Source organism: Miniopterus natalensis, chromosome 10, assembly GCF_054644295.1.
Source record: "Miniopterus natalensis isolate mMinNat1 chromosome 10, mMinNat1.hap1, whole genome shotgun sequence".
NCBI classification, from domain to species: domain Eukaryota; kingdom Metazoa; phylum Chordata; class Mammalia; order Chiroptera; family Miniopteridae; genus Miniopterus; species Miniopterus natalensis.
The window spans coordinates 793,680-812,379 of NC_142090.1; the positions used below are offsets into that span (position 1 = coordinate 793,680).

Genomic DNA, 18,700 nt, shown 5'->3' on the forward strand with positions numbered 1-18,700 from the left:
CGGCTTCGTTCAGCCCTATTTCTTTAACCCACCCACCGCCTGTGTCCCCCGCACGTGACATTGTTTGTGCGACTGTATCTGCCACAAAGCAGCCTCCCCTGTTCCCAAGCCCAGGCCCTGCTCCCAAACGCCCGACACCCCAGCCAGAGTGAGCCCCACGCCCTGAGTGCCTGACGTCCCCTCCAAGACACCCCTGCACCCTCGCCTGTCCTCCCGGCCTGCGTAAACCCTGTCACCCCTCCAAGTACATGCAGCGAACCTCCCCGAAGCCTGCGCCCCACTCGCTTGCTCCTGGCTGGGCACGTTTTCCGCCCAGTTTTCGGTGGCTAATCAAACCTGGTCTGCTGTGGGCATGTCCGTTCCCCCTTCACATCGCAGTAGCCGAGGAGGTGCCATCGTGGTCTGCGTGTCCTGTCGGCCCAGCCTCAGCACCAGCACCGTCGTGAACGGGGACGGACACCTTTGCCCCCCCGACAGAGTCTGAGCAAAGCGTCTGCGTGTTTCGTGGGTCTGGGGAGTGTGTTCACCTGAGCAGACCTGGGGGAACCGGCTCCCTGACTCGCGGGCAGGTGGAACGTGGGCTCCGCCCGCACCTGCCACCAGGTACCCGGGCCCCGCCGGGGGCCGGCTGCTGCGGACGCCCGACTCTGTCTCCCTTGCAGGCCTACATGGAGGACCACCTGAAGAACAGGAACCGGCTGGAGAAGGAGTGGGAGGCGCTGTGTGCCTACCAGGCGGAGCCCAACGCCGCGCTCGTGGCCCAGAGGGAGGAGAACACGCCCAAGAACCGCAGCCCAGCCGTGCTGACCTGTAGGTACCCGGGGGGCGTGGCGGGGGGCAGGCTGTGCCCCGCCCTCATTGTTTTCTGGCTCCCATCCTCGCCCCGCCCCTCGCTGCAGCGACCTGTCCTCCCACTGCGAAGCCCAGTGCGGACGGCCCCCCGTGAGGCTCCCCCTAAAAACACAGGATCTGTGCCTTCCTTTGGGGTCAGGACAGGTGCCCCCGCGTGCTGGCTCCGTCGGCTCTCGCTGTGCGACTTGAGACTTGTTGCTTCACCTCTCTGAGCCTCTCCTTCGTCTGTGGAAGGGGTCCTCCCGTCACCCTGGCAGCGTCACAGCTGCGAGGGCCGGAGGGCATTAGCGTGGGCGCCGGCACCCTGTGGCCACGGGGTGCATAGTGGTCACTACGGCAGCGGTCTCCAGCCTCACAGTTATTTCAGCAAGTGTCACTGACGACCAGCTGTCCGGCCAGAAATCACTGCCAGAGAAAAAAACACACAAAAAATGAGTCCATTGGACCAACTAACATTTATTAAGCACCTACTGTGCGCCAAGGACTCCTGACAGAGACACCCAGTGAATCAAATGACGCCTTTGACCTAGAGGGGGACAGGGAGAGGAGGCTGGTTGGAGCAGGCCGACCCCAGTAGCTCACATGGCAGGTCTCCCGTGGGCTGGGTTGTCTCCTTGGAACATCGGGTCTCGTGTGGTAAATGTGAACAGTCGGAGCCTCTCCCCGAGCTCCCCCTCCCACGTGGAAACCAGAGCACAGCAGGTGGGGAGGGGCGTCCCTTCCACGTGCTCACGGCCCACGTGCTCCACGGCCGGGCTGGGCGCTGGGCTCTGCCTGCCGTGTCATCGGTGGGTCCACAGCCAGGACCTCGGGGACAGCAGAGTGTCCTGTCCTCAGCCACGCAGGGACAGGGCCGGTTCCCGTGACAGCCCCTCTGACCCGAGCAGGAGCCACCAACAAAAGACACTTTCTTCCTGGGACAAGGCCGGAGGATTCTCAGCGTCAGGCTGCCCAGGAAACTCAAGAGTGGTGAATCATCTCAAACAAAAAATGTTGGGTTCTGTGTTATAATGAGAGAGAAATAGACAAAGACGCAGAAATTCTCACAGATGAGACAGAGGGACTGAAAAGCGAAGGACCCAGACACGTGAGGACGAGATGACCGCTCAGGCTCGGGCCCAGGCACGGCTGTTGGCTGCCCCCCTGCAGCCCCGGCCAGGGGAGAGCCCACAGGACCTGGTGGCACCAGGCTTCAGGTGACCAGCCAGCCACCAGGACCAAACGTATCGTGTGCCGCCAGCGTCCCCGACGTGCCCCGTCAGCTGTACCTCCCGGGCCGCCCCTGTGTGGGGTCACCCCTCTAATTGACAGGCGAGGGCATCAGGAGTTAAACCCGGGTCCCCTGTGCTGATGGGGCGCTGCCTCCAGGGCCCTTAGCGACTCACCCAGAGGCTTTCCTGGTGGGAACCTTCCAGCTGCACAGGTGACTGAGACACACACAGGATGCAGCGGGTGGCTGAGCACAGCTCTGCTCAAACCCAGAACATAATTTCTTCCCAAACAAGCCTTTGGCTTAAATTCTTCCCAAACTCTGAGCAGGATCCCCATGCAGGACTCTCCGGTTTAGTCACTTCCGAGGGACCACAGCTTGTGCCAACAGAGACCGTGCCCTGGAAAGTCCTACGTCTCACAGGTGAGAGGGGTTTTCTCCTCTCACCTCCCAGGAGAGGTACGTCCCTGGCTGGCTGTTTTCACCTCCTGTTTTGTTGATAATGCTCACCTGAGGATATTTCTTCCATTGATTTTTTTAGAGAGTGGAAGGGGGAGAGAGAGAAACATGGATGTGAGAGAGACACATCCATTGTTTCCTCCTGCACACGCCCTGACTGGGGCTGGGGATGGAGCCTGCAACCCAGGTGCGTGCCCTTGACCAGGAATCGAACCCAAGACCCCTCAGTGCTCAGGCTGATACTCTAACCATTGAGAAACACTGTCCAGGGCCACCCCCTCTTTGGCCTCAGCTGAGTCTGCTGCAGGGTCTGGGACGGCTGCTGGCCTGTCGGTGCAGGACATACCAGCAGGTTCCATGGGGACTTTTCTCTCTGCTGCATCGCCGACCAAAGCCGCCCTGCGTGGCTGAACTGCTGAGACAGAAGGGTTTTCTTCCTAAAGAAAGCGGCAAAAACTGCCCGAGAAGCAGAGTCCTCCTCGTAGGCCCCGAGGGGGAAGAGCACCTGCGCCTGGAGCCATGAACTGTGGTGGCACCTGCACCACCGGGAGCCACGGTGTGTCCAAGATGCAAGGTGGCCGGTGCTCGGGGTGGACGCCACGTCGCTATCTCGTCTCTGAGCCCCCAGGAGTTCAGGTTCTTCCTGAGGCTGGACCGAGAGACTCACGGGATACCTGGCCTCGCGCTGCCCAGTTGTCCTCCTCACCACGGGTGTCCCAGAGTCACCTGTGGAACCTGGGAGTGTGCAGACAGGACCAGCCTCACTGGACAGGCCCGGGCAGTGGACACAGCCCTCAGGCGGCGGTGTTTCCTCCTCGCCGGGGCCTTCTCACCCCTCGGGGTGAGTTTACACTCACAGGCTGGCCCCCTGAGCTCGGGGTCTTCCGTGAGGACCGAGGGTAGACCAGACGCCCCCACCCAGCTTCAGCAGAGCTCACTGCCTGGTCTGGTCATGACTGGTCCTTGTGACTATCAGGAAGGTTTTCATTCCTGGTTCCCAGTTCCACCCTCAGTGCCGTCCATCGGCACATTTTATAAACACATTTCAGCATCTTCCAGTCGTTGATAAAAAACACCCAACAGGATAAACGCGGGCCTCTGACCTGGAGCTGGAGGGAACATCCTGGTGGCTGCCGCGAGCACCAGGGCTTCACGTGGCTGCACCTGGGCTAAGACCTGTTTCAGACTCTGAACTACAGCACTCACGGCACATCTGTGGTGTTTAAGCAGCGGCCACGGGACCTTCCTACACTAAGGGCGAGACCACAGCTAGAAGGTCACAGCCATGTCCCCGGGACGTTCACACACTGTCGTTTCTGCCACGACTGTGAGAAACCGATCAGGAGAATGTTTGTTTCTGACTGAAGAAGCGCCCTGGTTAGGATCCCAACAGACCTTCTTGCGGGGGCACAATTCACCCTTTGACACCAGGTGCCTCTGCAGAGCTCAGTGGTCAGCGGGCGGTGCCAGGCCACAGCCCCCAACCCTTTGCAGCAGGTTCCCACGCGCACACTGCTCAGCCCACAGGCTGTGCCCGGAGCCCAGTCGCACAGCCGTGAGGTGAGTGTGCGGTTAGAGCAGCTTGGAGCCTGGGCCCTTGTAATCCACCTACACGGCCTCGCGCCTGCCGAGCGAGTTGTCAGTCCTATTGTGGGATTTCTTTTTGAGAGATCTGCAGAGGTGCTGGTGAAACTAGTTAAGAAATGAGACACACCCTGGCTGGTGTTGCTCAGTGGCTGGGCATCATGTGCAGCAGGAGGTCACCGGTTTGATTCCCGGGCAAGGGCTGTGCCCGGGTTGCAGGCTGAATCCCCAGGAAGCAGCTAGTCAGCGTTGCATTCTCGCATCGATGGCTTTCCGCAGGCGGCCAGCTTCCTGGGCGGGGGACTGGGGCCGGTCTCGTTTTCTCACCATCTTCAGATGTCTGGGGTGCTCCGAATCCAGGACCTCAGCCCTCCCAGTTTGCCCAAGTGCAGCCTGGTTCTGACCCGAGGAGATGGTGGATGGAACCCTATTGCTTCTCTTCTTAAGTGTTTGATGATCTTTATAGTTTGAGCCAAGAGTTTCCCAAAAGCTTTGCAAAGGGCAGAACATCTGCTCTCTCACCCCGAGGAAGGGGCGCTGGGGGGAAGCGGGAGAGGGAAGCCTTCTCTCCAAAGGGGACGCCCCCCTCGGAGCACACTGCTGCCTTCAGGCCCCAGGTCTGCAAGTAAAATGACGTCCCTTTAGCTCTCAAAGTCCCAAAACAAACATGATATAAAAAAGCATCGCTCTGTCCCAATACAAGCCCAGATCATTGAAGACATTTCTGTGTGTAATGGGCTGGAATCCTTAGACCGCCCTGCACAGCCGGAGACTGACCGTGGTGGAGAGCTTCAGGTTACGTTTTTGCAGGGCAGAAACCGTCTATGGACCGTGAAACGTGGTCACTGGTGTCATTGAGCTGGTCCCAGGACACAGGCCTCCAGGAACGGCTCCGAGCCCTGACCCTGCAGAACACTGAGGGTTGTGGGTTCAATTCCTGGTCAAGGGCACACACCTGGGTTGCAGGTTCAATCCCTGGCCCTGGTCGGGTGCGTGCAGGAGGCAACCAATCAATGTGTCTCTCACATCGATGTCTCTCTCCTCCCTCCCCCCCCTCACTTCCACTCTCTCTAAAAATTAGTGGAAAAATAGCCTTGGGTCAGGATTAACAACAAAAAAGAGAGAAAGAAGAAAGAAAATGGAGGCAGCGGGAAAGCCCTAAAGGAGCTCTTGGCAGACCACTTGGACGACCAGTGATGCCACAGACGCCTGATGCCACCAGCATCACCAGGTCTTCATCTTCTAGTGACATGAAGATGACAGGCCCACATGTATCATCCACTTAGTCAGTGGGAGCCACACGACCAGTTACGTTGAAAACACCGTCCGTAGAGATCCGTGATATTAGCCTCAAAGGCAGCTTTTGCTCACTTTCCATGGGTGAACTCAGGTGGAATGTGGGACGGTTCTAGACGATGGCCAGTGCTGGCCTAGATCCATTAATGACCAAGCCGCAGTGGCCTCCAAAGGACCCTCGCTCGCCTGCCTTCCAGGGCTCTTTGCCCTCATAATAATCTCAAAGTTTCTTCCCTTGGCATTTAGGAAAATCATCTTCTGTTTACTGACAATACCATGTGTCCTAAATAAGTCTTGTCAACTCAACTGCCTTTTAATTGGTTAGGTAGGTATTTACCTATAATCCTGACCTTGTCCCTAAATCCCTTGCTCCGTGATGACAGTGAGCTTTATATATGCCATTTATCACGACAACCCTGGGAGTTAGACACCATTATCCTACACTCTGGATGACAACTCTGACACTTTAAGGTATTGAATAATTGACCCAGACATCACCTGGTTAGCAGGCAGGGGGGTGGGATTCCAATCTGGACTCTTAGCTGCTGGCCACGTGGCTTCTGCCAAGTCATTCGTGGTCTTTCTGGGCCTTCGTTGGTGTTTTTTTCAACCTAAAATGGGGGACTAGTTCCTGTTCCATCTGTGGCACAGTGTTGCAGGAAGAAGGCAGATGATATATGTGAATTATTCTTAGAACGGACAGAATGCTAGAGAAACTAGAGATATTCTTGGACCAGGCGGTGGTGCAGGAAGAATGCTTCGGTTCATTCAAGTGTGTTTGGGTTTTTTTAAGAATATGTTTTTATTGATATTAGAGAGAAAGGAAGGGAGAGGGAGAGAGAGTCATGGATCCGCTGCCTCCTGCACGCCCCCTACTGGGGATCGAACCCGCAGCCTGGGCATGTGCTCTGATGGGAAATTGAACCGGCCACCTCTCGGTTCACACGACAGTGCCCAACCCACTGAGCCACACCAGCCAGGACTCCAGGTTCTTCTTGAAAGGTGTCCTCTTTCCCTCCTTGACAAAACTGAGGACCGCTGATCTCTTTAAAGTTACTGGGGTGACGTTGGTTAATAACACCGGATCATACAGAAGCCGGGGGTGTCCCCACCACAAGGCCTGCATCACAAGAAATGCTGAAAGGAGCTCTTCCCCCTGAAACAAAAAGACAAAAGGATCCAGAACTGTGAGTAAGGTGACAAATGACAGAAGCAGGACGTTGCACCTCTTGTTTGGAACAGGTTATTAAACACTTAAATATGACGTAACGGTTATAGGAGATAAAAGCATTCTTTAAAAAGACAATAGCTACTGCGGATCTTGTTAGAGGAAAATAACTGAGTTGTAGGGCCAGGAAGACACTGCCTGAATTTCCACGTTGCTTGGCCTCCGCGTGAGGTCGGACTAAGCCCTTGACGAACACGCCCACTTCCTAATGGAACCGTAAGTGCCCAGTGGTTATGAACCCTCACTCGTGGCTGGGGCCCCTGGGTTGTATTTGCTCCCGGGGCAGGTGTGTGTGCTCCCGGGGATTAGGAAGGAACAGTATCCAGTCCGTGGGGCACAGGACAGGGGATGAGCCCGCTCCACCTCCAGCTCGCCTTTTGACCCTGAGTGAGTCACAGCGATCCTGCCGGGCTGCCCTCCCACCCCCATATCACCAAGGACACCGGCAGCCACTGTCAGAACCCAACGTCATCACGCCGACTCTAGTGACATCTCTTCAAGAACCGTGAACAGGGAGAGTGAACCACAGAACAGCTCAGAAACTTGCTCAGCTGAGTGGAATGTCCACAGACTGCCCCTGCCGAGTGCATCCAGCCTCCGCTGTGCTCTGGCCACTGGCAGTGGGTGGGGGCGGCTCCAGGTGATTCAAACGTAGGTTCAACGTGGCCTGATATCAATAACTAAGTAAGTTCACTGTTCATTTTAAAATCAACATGTTGCCATGAAATCCAGTCTGCGATTGGAAGGGAGCAGAGCTCCGAAGCGTGAGAAGCCCCCATCGGGCTCCTGGGAGGCCCCTGCGACCCTCCAGAAGCTGTTGGAATTCTGCCCAGGCTGGGACCACGGGCCTTGCAGGAAAGTGCATCTGCTTCTGAGCGACTGTCCCCGCAGGCCTGATGTGTTCGCTTGAACTTACCTCCAAGGTTGTGTTTATAACATGGCAGGTGTCAAAGTTGACCGATTTTCCTGGTAAATTTTATTTTGATCTCCTGCCACTGCCCATTTTCACACTCTCAACAATAAACTTGTGCAAGAGCCCAAAGCCATTGCACCCGCCGGGTTTTTGCACCCTTTTTCCTGCTTTAGTGGGTGGTTTGTCAGCCACCACCGTAAATTCTGCAGACCACTCACGCCACACCTGGGTACATGCAGCAGACGCGTCAGTGAGCACCATGCAGTGTGACCTCGTCCCAGACTCTGGGCGTTTCTTACCTGTCTTGTCTCTCCCGGGAAGAGCCAACACTGAGATCTTAGTAAGACCAACAGGACAGCATCCGGCCTGGTAGACGTACTTCCCAAGTTCAACCAGCTATAGGACTCACCCATGTCCCAGGATCCAGAATTGTGAAAAAATTAAGTAAAATCTCCTAGAGGGATGAAAGAAACACAGACCACAGCAGCGTCCGTGGCCTCCCCAACCCCCGCCCAAGCTGCTCGCAGGGTCAGCAGCCATTCCGCCGGGAGACCCTGTCCGAGTGCAGGGAAGTGGGACGAGGGGTGAAACCCTCTCACTCGCCGAAGACCCCGGCTTCCCAGGCTCCAGCCAGGTGGTCATTACCTTCCCAGAGAAGAGGCAGGTGCATGTGTACCTCCAGCAGGCAGTCACGGAAACGCAAGGTTGCAGAGCCAAGTGCTCCTTGAGCCCCGTGAATCTCTGTTCCCAACTGCACCTGTAGAGGGGAGAGAGATGGGGCTGCAGAGCCAGGGAGGCTGGACAGAGAAGGGGTGCTCCATGGGTGACCCGCCCTGCCCCCCATGATCCATCCTCCACTCCCACAAGGTCCCACTTTGAAAGTTCCTGAAAACAGGCAAACAGGGATTTCACTGTGTGCAGCGGGGTGGTTGTTCCTGACCAAAGTTAAGAAAAACTCGTGTATCAAATGTGTTTGGCAAGTTACATGACCTCGATCCCCATGGATGTTCTGGTTTCAACATTAGTCACAATATTTTGCCTGTTTAAGGACATTTTTTGTGTCAGAGAGGCATCTCTCTCCTCTGTACATCTCTCCTCTGTTCCCTCTATCTGCATTTTCTTTTTCTCTTAATCGCCTTTTAAAATGAAATTCTGTAACCTCAAGGATTTAGCTGTCTGTAGACAACAAAACTTTATATATTGAATGGTGGCCTAATAGTGTGTGTTGATATTTATTTACTATATGTTGCCAAATATGTTTAAAGGCAGATACTATGTCAAAACGTTGCTGAGGATACCTAACCTTGGTATATGAATTTCACACAGAAAAACAGGAGCCTGTCCAGGTTGTACCGAATGGGACTTAGCATCATGTCCCCACACAGCCAGATTCTCCTCTTCTTATGGTGACCGACCATAAATGGGGGGGGAGAGAGGAAAGGTCACATTCATCAAACTTTGGGAGGGCTGGCAGCCTCCGAGGGGGACGCTGAGTGGCGGCGGGCAGCCACAGGGCACTTACAGCCATCATTCCACACACACGCTCCTCGGCTGTGCGAGCTGTGCAGACCTGACTCTCTGCTCCGGGCTTGTTGCAGATGACCACTCCAGGATCCTGCTGAAGTCAGAAAACAGCCACAGCAACTCGGACTACATCAATGCCAGCCCCATTGTAAGTACCTGTCTCTGTGGAGGCCACCAGCCTTTCCCAGGGCACCACCATGGGCGAACCACGTGAGGTTTTCAGGGCAAAACAGGCCCTGCCCTATTCCCAGTACACAGCTAGTAACTAGTCTCAGCTGAGTAACTAGTCTCAGCCAGTAGCCAGCCTTAACCAAGTAACTAGTCTCTACCAGGTACGCAACTTTAAGCAGGTAGCATGTCTCTATGAGTTTACTAGCTTCAACTGGATAGCTAGCCTCAACCAGTAACCTACCTTAACCAGGTAACTAGTCTCAGCTGGATTACTAGTATCAACCAAGTAACTAGTCTCAACCTACTGGTTGAGGCTTACCCAGGTAAGTAGTCTCAGCCAGGGTACTAGTCTCAACCAGCAACCAGCCTTAACCAGATAAGTATTACCTGGGTAATTAGTCTCAACCACGTAACTAGTCTCAACCAGCGAACTAGCCTTAACCAGGTAACTAGTCTCAGCCGGGTTACTAGTCTCAACTAGCAACCAGCCTTAACTAGGTAAGTCTCACCTGGGTAATTAGTCTCAACCAGTAACCAGCTTTAACCAGGTAACTAGTCTCAACTGGATTACTAGTCTCAACTGGGTAACTAGCTTCAATCAGTAACCAGACTTAACCAGGTAACTAGCCTCAACTGGATTACTAGTCTCAACCAGCAACCAGCCTTAACTAGATAAGTCTCACCTGGGTAATTAGTCTCAACCAGGTAACTGGCCTCAACCAGTAACCAGCTTTAACCAGGTAACTAACCTCAACTGGGTTACTAGTCTCAACCAGCAACCAGCCTTACCCAGTGAGCCGAGCAGCTGTGTCCTGGGCTGGAAGTGATGACAGGGAGGGTGCCAGCCACCAGTGACCTAAAGATTCACCGACTGGAACCCGTGACCATAAGGGGAATCCAGAGTTGGTTGCATTGCCCTTTTCTAGGCCTGGTTGTGTCTGGTTTATTCAGGGGAGATAGAAACATTAGAGCTGCGCCTGGCACTGGGAGCTGTGCCCTCGGGGAGATGGAGTGGAGGTCAGGTGAGGGAAAGGTGGGTGCCTCCTGTCTCTGAGGGATCCAGCACAACCCCTCAACCCCTCAGTGTCAGACCCCCATGACCAGCAAACCGTCCCAGCTCCTGGGGGGCTCCTCACAGCCCACAGCTTCTGGCCTTGTCCTGCCCCGTCTCTGTGTGCGGCCCCAACAGTCCTGTCCTGGACCTGGAGGCAGGGAGGGCCTGAGAGGGGCTGCAGCTGTGGGAAGAGGCGATGTAATCACCCAAGCAGAGGACACTAGAGCCTGGTTGATGGCATTTAAACCAGCAGCAGGGAGGAGGGGCTGGGTTATGAGGGTGGGAGGCTGGGGCGGGCTCGCTTTAGACATGTTTCTCCATGTTGGTCTCAAGGGAGGGGTCCAGACGTCTCCCCAAAATCTCAATTTGCCTTGCGTCAGGGACAGTGCGTGTGGGGTGCTGCGCCAGCTGTGATTCATAGGCTGGGACGGAGGTTTGGGTGGGACGGGGGTCATCTCTGGATTCATGAATGGCACCTGCGTGCTAACAGCCCCTCTGACTGCATGAGAGCATTGCCACGTGATTTCAGGCAGCAGCTGCCGACGGTTGGCCATGTTGACTACTTTTGCTGGTTCCGCTCATTTCAAAGGCCCTGTTGTATAAATGCTTATTATTAAGACTCCGAGTGCCGGGGGCCACACCCCACCTCCTGACACTTTTCACGCACACTGGGCGAGCACAGCGCAGAGTGAAGACGGGCCCGTTGAGCCTTGTCTGCACCCAGCCGAGCCAGGACCTCGGTTTGTGGTTCTGTGTGATAAGATTATCCGTAACTGTTTCCTCCGGCAGGGGTGGCCTCCAGACCACGGCCATTTGTGCTCCCACGGTCTCACTGCGGCCGCTCAGTCTTTCTCAAACGCACTGCCATGTGTCTGGTATTTTCTGGTCAGCTCTGATTCAAACAATCAAGCCAGAGCCTCACTGACTTGCTGTCCCTCTCTTGATGGGGGAGCATTGTTTCCGGGGAGGCCAGGTCTGTAGTTGCCGGGACCCAGTCCCAGCACGATGGACCATGGCGACGGAACCCAGACCACCTAGGGGCAAGAGGAGTCACATTCTGCTGTTGGCCCCTCGTCCCCGGAATGATCCACATGAGAACTAAAGCAATCGACCCAGGTCTGAAAGACATGGGGTCAGAGTGGCGAGCCCCCCTCATCCCCATTCTGTGGGTTCCCAGTTCAGGTCAGCCTGGGCTGAAGTCCAGCGTCAGTGTGAACAAGGCCACCCGGTGCAGAAGCAGCATCGTCCTTAGAAACCGCCCAGCAGTTTCGTGCACACACATCCAGCACCAGAGGGTTTGTCCAGGTCAGGGGCTCCACGAACCCCGAACTTCTGTGCCATGCCCAGGCTCGCTTCTTCTTGTGAAATTCAGAGCAGCCCCAGGCCTCTGCTCAGGGACTTGGGTCAGAAGGCGACACCAAGAGAGAGAGGTGGGGGTTTTTGTTTTCTCCTTTATTTGATACCACAAGTCTTTTTTTTAATTTGAGTGTTAACAATAGAAGAAATCCGTGGTGCATCTTCCTTCTGAAATAACAGAAGGTCGGGTGATAATGAGCTTCCTGGCAGCAGCTGAATGAAAAGCCTACAGTTAGAGCCCAGAGATCCCTGGCTGTGCAGGAGGAAACCGATAACTACACCTGTCATATTTGTGCTTCGTCTTCATTAAATTCCAGGGATGTCACCCGTGGGCAATAGTGGGCAATCTTTGCTTTTAAATCAGAGGTCAGGAAAGTGAAGGAGAGCCCGGCTGGTGTTGCTCAGTGGTTGAGTGTCGGCCTACGAACCAGGAGGTTGCCGGTTTTATTCCCGGTCAGGGCACATGCCCGGGTTGTGGGCTCGATCCCCAGTCGGGGGCGTGCAGGCGGCAGCCGATCCATGACTTTCTCATCATGGATGTTTCTGTCTCTCTCTGCCTCTCCTTTCCTCTCTCTGAAACCAATAAAAACTTTTTTTTAAAAAGAAAGTGAACAAGAGCCCTACGTTCCCGCACGGGGCATCGGGGAGAGCCACCAGCTGGGTGCTCGCCGAGGGTGAGGCTGGGCGATATTCATGAGAGCCTGCTCCAAATAGCCCGACCTCGCTGTGGGAACGAGGCTGAGGTCTCCAGCAGCACCTGAGAATAGCCTTACTCTTTACTTCTCAGTTTATTAAGGGAGGAAAAACCAGTCAGTCTCACTTATTTAATAGTTGTGGTTCTACAGCTTAAGGCAGATCACAGGGGGTTAAACTGTGCATTTAGGAATCCACAGGAACACTCCTCGCTGGTGCCTAGTTCATCTGGGCCCTTCATAGACTCGGTCAGCCCCGTGGACAGTGGGTTCCACGCAGAGGGTTTTACCTTTTCTGAAAAAGCCCGGAATCCGGGATTGAAAGGCACATAGACCTCATGTTGTCCATGCCCCTCCCCTCCCACCCATCTCACAGACACAGGGACCGAGGCCCAGAGGCAGAATCTCACCTCTTCCAGGGTCACAGAGCTTGTGTTTGTGAACTTGGCATTTTTACAAATAAAAAGTGTACTACCAAAAAAACACACCAAAAAACAGAAAATAACAAAAAAGAGCAGGGGAAGATGAAGCACAGAGGCCATAAGAGCTGCAGATGCTGCTTTTCCCACCGGGAGCCGGAGACAAGGACACACGTCACCATTTGGGGCTTGTCAGCCACCTGCACATTTGTCCTAAGAAAAGTCTTGTTCACCAAGACTTGCTTGATTTCCTCTAATTACACTTATCCCGCCTTGGAAATCTCAAATGGAATGAAATTTCTGTTCTTTTAGTTAAGTGTTTGCTTTACTTTTATTCAGCTGAAAACAGAACAAAACCCTGGCACGGGTCCCGTGGCCTGACATTTGCCGCACACAGAGCTCCTGCCGGAATTGTCGTCTGTCCCACAGAGTGTGTGTGGAAGCCGGTCGTCGTGCTTGTCTTCCTGGCTATTGTTCAACTGAGGACTCATTCCCCCACTGTGACCCTTAGGCTGTTCGCTGCCTTCCGCGTGGCAGCCACGTGATGGCCACGTGGCAGCTATGTGGCAGTCACGTGGCAGCAAGGGGGATGGAGAATGATGGCGTGTCCCATCCTCTTTGGTGTTGGGGGCTCCAGCAGGCAGGTGACAATAATTGAAACACCATGACAGTTAACAATGTGACAATAGGGGGCCTCCATTACCCTCCTGAAACCAATTTGAATTTTTACTTTTAGTCACGTTTCTCATTCTGAAAGTACCTAAATGCTAGTTTGAACATACTAACAGTTCAAACTGTGTTACTCTCTAAGTGACTTCAGGCAAAGAAGCACATTTGGGCAGGAGGTGGGGACTGCGCTTGTTGGGAAACCTGTCCCCCAACACATGCGTACATCGAAAATCAACACTCATTCCTGCTCAGCATTTTCCTGCTGAAACATCTTAACCAGGGCTTTCAGCAAGAGTGACACCATTTTACCTATATTGTGTATTGTGGTGAATTTCAGAACGAGGTCCGGTTTTAATTCCAAATCACTGAATTAGGTGCACAAAAGGCATTTTCCTGCCCCCAGCCCCCAGCTAGCATCAAACTGCAGTTCCCTTGGAATGACTCCAATCTGTTCTTTCGTCCCCTCCCTTTGTGGCGTGAGTAATTATAAGGTGCTTGGTGTGAGCTTTTATGCTGACAGCCACCATCTCTGCAAGTGTTGACAGGCAATGCCCTAGTTCTCCAGGTTCCTGCCCAAGGAGGTGGGCCTCACACGTTGCCCATCAAACCCAAATGCCTGGCAGTTGTGTTAGGGTGACACCAGAGTGACTATCTGATGTCCTCAGGTGTCCCCATAGAATCACCTGTGGTTGAAACGCTCTAGCTTCTCACTGGTTTGGGAAACGTATTTATAACCATGACCTTTAAAAACAGAGCATCTTTAATCCTGGGCGTTGAAACCCTGGCTTCCATCGCGGGGTGGAGCTGGGCTCGGGGGGTGTGGTCCAGCAGTGAGCAGCTGTCTGCATGGAGCAGGGCTCCTCCGGCTCTGGGGTGTCTCTGTTGCCCCGTTGGGCTGTAGGAGGGTAGAGGCAGGGGCAGGTAGCTGACACCAGCCTGCGTGGCCCCGTCCTCTCTGGGTGGCCAGGGCGTGGCGTTGAGGGGACGGCCTGCCCCTTTGCCAGCCCCGGGAATGTGTGTAATCCTCTTTGCTTCTCCAGGCTTTGTTCTCGTGGTCTTTTCTTTCTTTTTCTGCTTAGTCAGTCTTTCAATTAAATGTGATAATTAAGGCCTTTTGAGCACAGCTTCCCCTACGGAGGCCCGCAGGCGGCCTCGGACAGATCTGCGAGCCAGGGAGCGGGGCCTGCGTGCCTCTTTGTTTTCAGTCCCCTGTCTGATAGGAATTAGCTGCTGGGAGGCCGGGCCCCTCTCCCAGGATGTGCCTGCCACTCAGAGCTTCAGACCCCAGGACTTGGCTGTGCCCAAGCCCTTCGCGGTAACAAAAACAAGTGCCCACATGGGCGTGTTAATGCTTCCTGGAGGTGGAAGCAGCCGGCTGTTCATGAGTGCTTCCCGGACCAGAGATGGGTCCGGGTGACCCTGCCCTCCTCTGCCAGGAACGAGGCTCTCCTCTCGCCAGCCCAGCACCTGTAGGTATGGCAGCCAGGCTGGTTATTTGAACCCTGACCCTCCACGTGGCCTGTGGTGGCATGGAAGCCGATCGCCCTGCTCGTGCTGACCTGCTCTGGGATCACGAGCATCCATGGAAACATGGCCCTGGCTGGCCCCACCCGTGTCGTGGTTCATTTATTGGCGTCTGGTCTTTGGCTGACTGGGCCTCACCTCTGATGCTGCTCCCATTACCTGCATGTCAGGTGTGAGAAAGGCACTCAGACGTGACACCCAGGCTCTGTGGCTCTGCTGTTTGGGTCAGGGAGGGGCAGTCGGGGAGCAGCCGGCACATAGGCGTGGTCACGTGGCCTTGCGTGCGGGATGTGCCCCCTCAACCCCCCTTCACCGATGTTTCCCTTCCTCGTTCGGACCCTTTTCTGAGCTAACCTTTGTGAATCTGGTCTCCACAGATGGATCACGACCCCCGAAACCCTGCCTATATCGCCACCCAAGGACCACTGCCGGCCACCGTGGCTGACTTCTGGCAGGTGAATCATTTTTAACTCATTTATTTTTCTGAAAATAAGATCTTCCATTGATCATGAATAATATTGTGGGTTCAATTAAGCCAATTCTAACTTGTTCACAGGTTTTATCAAATCTTATGTGATTCCAGAATTTAGAGGAGGCCTTTAATATTTTTATGATCAATCCATTTTTCAAAACTTGAGTATAAAAAAAATTCCTCCAAGAGATTTAATGCTTTAAAGACACTTTTTTAGTGATTCTAAGCGACAACTCTCCCTGGGGTCCAGGGGCCCTCTTGTACAAATACTTGGGTGAAAATGTTACAGCCGGTGGGAGACGTTCCCGAGCCTGTGGCTGCTGTTTGTGTGTCTCAGATCCTGGCTGTTTGACGAGTTGGGCTCAGGCCTAGTCTGAGCATTTTCTCTTGCTCTGGGCACCAGCCTCCAAGTCAGCACCCCTGCAGTCACCAAGTCCTGCCTCTGAAGGGAGCCCACGCTGACACCCATTTACTAAAACGTTTTAATTTACACAAATGTTTTTATTTATCCTGGTTAGGCAGGGGTGTCTGAGTCACCCACAGAAGATGGAACGAAAATCCCTGCCCTTCACTGAGTTAGTGACCAGCCCCAAAGTTTGACACAGAACCTGTGACTCCGTGACAGAAACAGGACCAGAGCCTGAAAGACTGACGGAGTGATGTCCCCCTGGGCTCTGTGAGAGTAGGCTGGGGGGGTCTCCCCTGCAAGAGGGGGTGCAGGCACTGTCGCTTTTTCATCTTCAGTCTAAGGCCACTCAGTTTCAGTGGGCGACAGTGGCGAGTTCACAGGAGTGACATGCAAGTGTTCACAGGCGCATGAGCTGACTCCTTACATTTTGTGTTGGTAACCCTCACCCAAGGATATTTTTTCCACTGATTTTCAGAGAATGGAAGGGGGGAGGGAGAGAGAAACATCGATGGGAGAGAGACGCATTGACTGATTGCCTCCGCATGGGCACTGACCGGGGTGGGGGGTCAAGCCTGCAACCCAGGTACGTGCCCTGACCGGGCCACCTCTGGTGCTCCATGTGGGAAGCTGCCTATCCCAGTGACTCCACCGAGATCGGGCAGGGCCTCTGGGCCGATAGTCACTTCCTGGGAGAGAGGGACTTGGATCTCTCGGAGATCTGTTGCAACAACAGCACCTCCTAGTGTTGGCACCACCCTGCAGAAGCCAAGCCACGTGGACCAAAATACCAAAACAGGTGCCTGGTCAGAAACGGAGCCTTAGTTGTCCCGCCAGTGTGGCTCAGTGAGTTGAGCAATGTCCCTGCACCAGGAGGTCACTGGTTTGGTTCCGGTTCAGGGCACATGCCTGGGTTTCAGGCTCAGTCCCCAGTAGGGGGCGTGCAGGAGGCAGCCAATCAATGTTTCTCTCTCTCTCCAATGTTTCTCTCTCCCTCTCCCTTCCTCTCTATCTAAAATCAATTTTTTTTAAATATTTTTTAAAAAGAAAAGAGATGGAACCTTACTTACCTGGGATTTTCACAGGCACACTGCGTACCCACCAAAATCCACGTTCCGGTGTTTGCTGATAGCCAGCCAGGCCCGGGGGTGAAGGTAGAAGGCTGGGCATGCCGTTGTCCTCGTGCCCGGGCCCCAGACAGGTGCTGGCGCCAACGCGGGTGCCCAGGCCAGCTGCCTGTGTGTCTCAGTTAGTAAATTCCCCTCTCTGCCTTACATGCGGTGACCTACAAAGAGATATTACCCCCAGGAGTGCCTTTGGAACTGTTTGCTTCAATTAGTTTCATTTGGATTTAATCTCACCCAGATCTTCAGAGAGCCGGGGACCCCTGAATGGGCGCGCGGCCCACCCGGAAGCGTCCCTGAGCGAGGGGGCTTCCTGATGTCACACTTGGGTGGCTCGGCAGAACGCTGGGTGATTAGTTTATGGTCATGATCATTGTGTTTTTATTACACTCATAAAATCTGTGTTCCTCCTCATTTTCGTAATGGCTTCCGTGAGCCCCTCCGCCTTCCAGAGGCACATTACGCGGTTAGAAGCTGCGAGGCCCATTAGCGGGCCAGCTGCAAAGCCCGGACGCCGGGAGTCCAACTCGGGCTCAGTTCTCATCTTGTAGCCGCATTGGCACCGAGGAAAAGAGTGTGTGGGCTGGAGCATAATTCACATTTATTTGTGGACTCTTTCGTAAACACGTCAGCGGGTTCCATTAAACTCCACTATAAACGATATTCGGCGAGGTGCCCAGGAGTATTGACGATCTCTGTCACGTGGGACCATAAATCAATATTAAAGGGGGAAAGTGTTGTGCGGTGTCTGATTTTTAAATTATAATTTAAAGGGAGGGGTTTAATAGCATGAACTATAAAGAGAAAGCATTTTATATTTGAGACATGTGGATGTTTTAAATAACAAGATCTTAATTGGATAGTTATGTGGGTGTTTAAAAGAAGCAGACGCTCTCTTGCTCAATTTACATCCGAGTGCAGTTGCTTGTCAGTGTTTCTGTGAGCTGCACGTGCCCCTGCAGGGACAGCAGGCCCCCCTTGCCATGACTTAGATGCTGATACAGTCCAGGCACCCAAAGGACCCTGTTCAGCCAGGAGTGTCCTTTTCTGCTCAAGTCACAGAGCTCAGGCTCCCAGCCCAGCCCTGAGAGACGAGTTCGAGGGTTTTCATGTCTTTGGCATTTTTGCCACATTTCATGTGTGTTTATGTGGTTGCTGGATCTCGGAGTTGTCTTGAATGTGGCCATTATGAATTATTAAATCAGTTTTGAGTGTGTTTCCGCTGGAGTAGCTTTGCTGCATTTTGGGATGAGTCTGTGAAATTCCCGTGGTGAAACGTGGCTTTCCCTAATGCTTTTTCTAAAGCATCATGGCATTTGTCTCTTGCGTCACACAGAATGATGACAACCCTGAAAAATGAGCATGTCACCTGACCGAGTTGGCGTGGCACGGGCGTGGCACCTGACCGAGTTGGCGTGGCACGTGCATGTCACCTGACCGAGTTGGCGTGGCACGTGCATGTCACCTGACTGAGTTGGCGTGGCACGGGCATGGCACCTGACCGAGTTGGCGTGGCACGGGCATGGCACCTGACCGAGTTGGCGTGGCACATGCATGTCACCTGACCGAGTTGGCGTGGCACGTGCATGTCACCTGACCGAGTTGGCGTGGCACGGGCGTGGCACCTGACCGAGTTGGCATGGCACGTGCATGTCACCTGACCGAGTTGGCGTGGCACGTGCATGTCACCTGACCGAGTTGGCGTGGCACGTGCATGTCACCTGACCGAGTTGGCGTGGCACGGGCG

General features: G+C 54.2%; 1 protein-coding gene across 1 annotated transcript in view; it reads left to right on the forward strand.

Annotated features, from left to right (window-relative positions):
- PTPRN2 (protein tyrosine phosphatase receptor type N2) overlaps positions 1-18,700 on the forward strand; it is a 248,121-nt gene that overhangs the window by 214,012 nt on the left and 15,409 nt on the right. Inside the window, exons 14-16 of the mRNA XM_087821303.1 lie at positions 663-810; positions 9,141-9,214; positions 15,329-15,406. Of these exons, the coding sequence (XP_087677429.1) occupies positions 663-810; positions 9,141-9,214; positions 15,329-15,406 (300 nt within the window). The remainder of the gene's footprint in view (positions 1-662; positions 811-9,140; positions 9,215-15,328; positions 15,407-18,700) is intronic.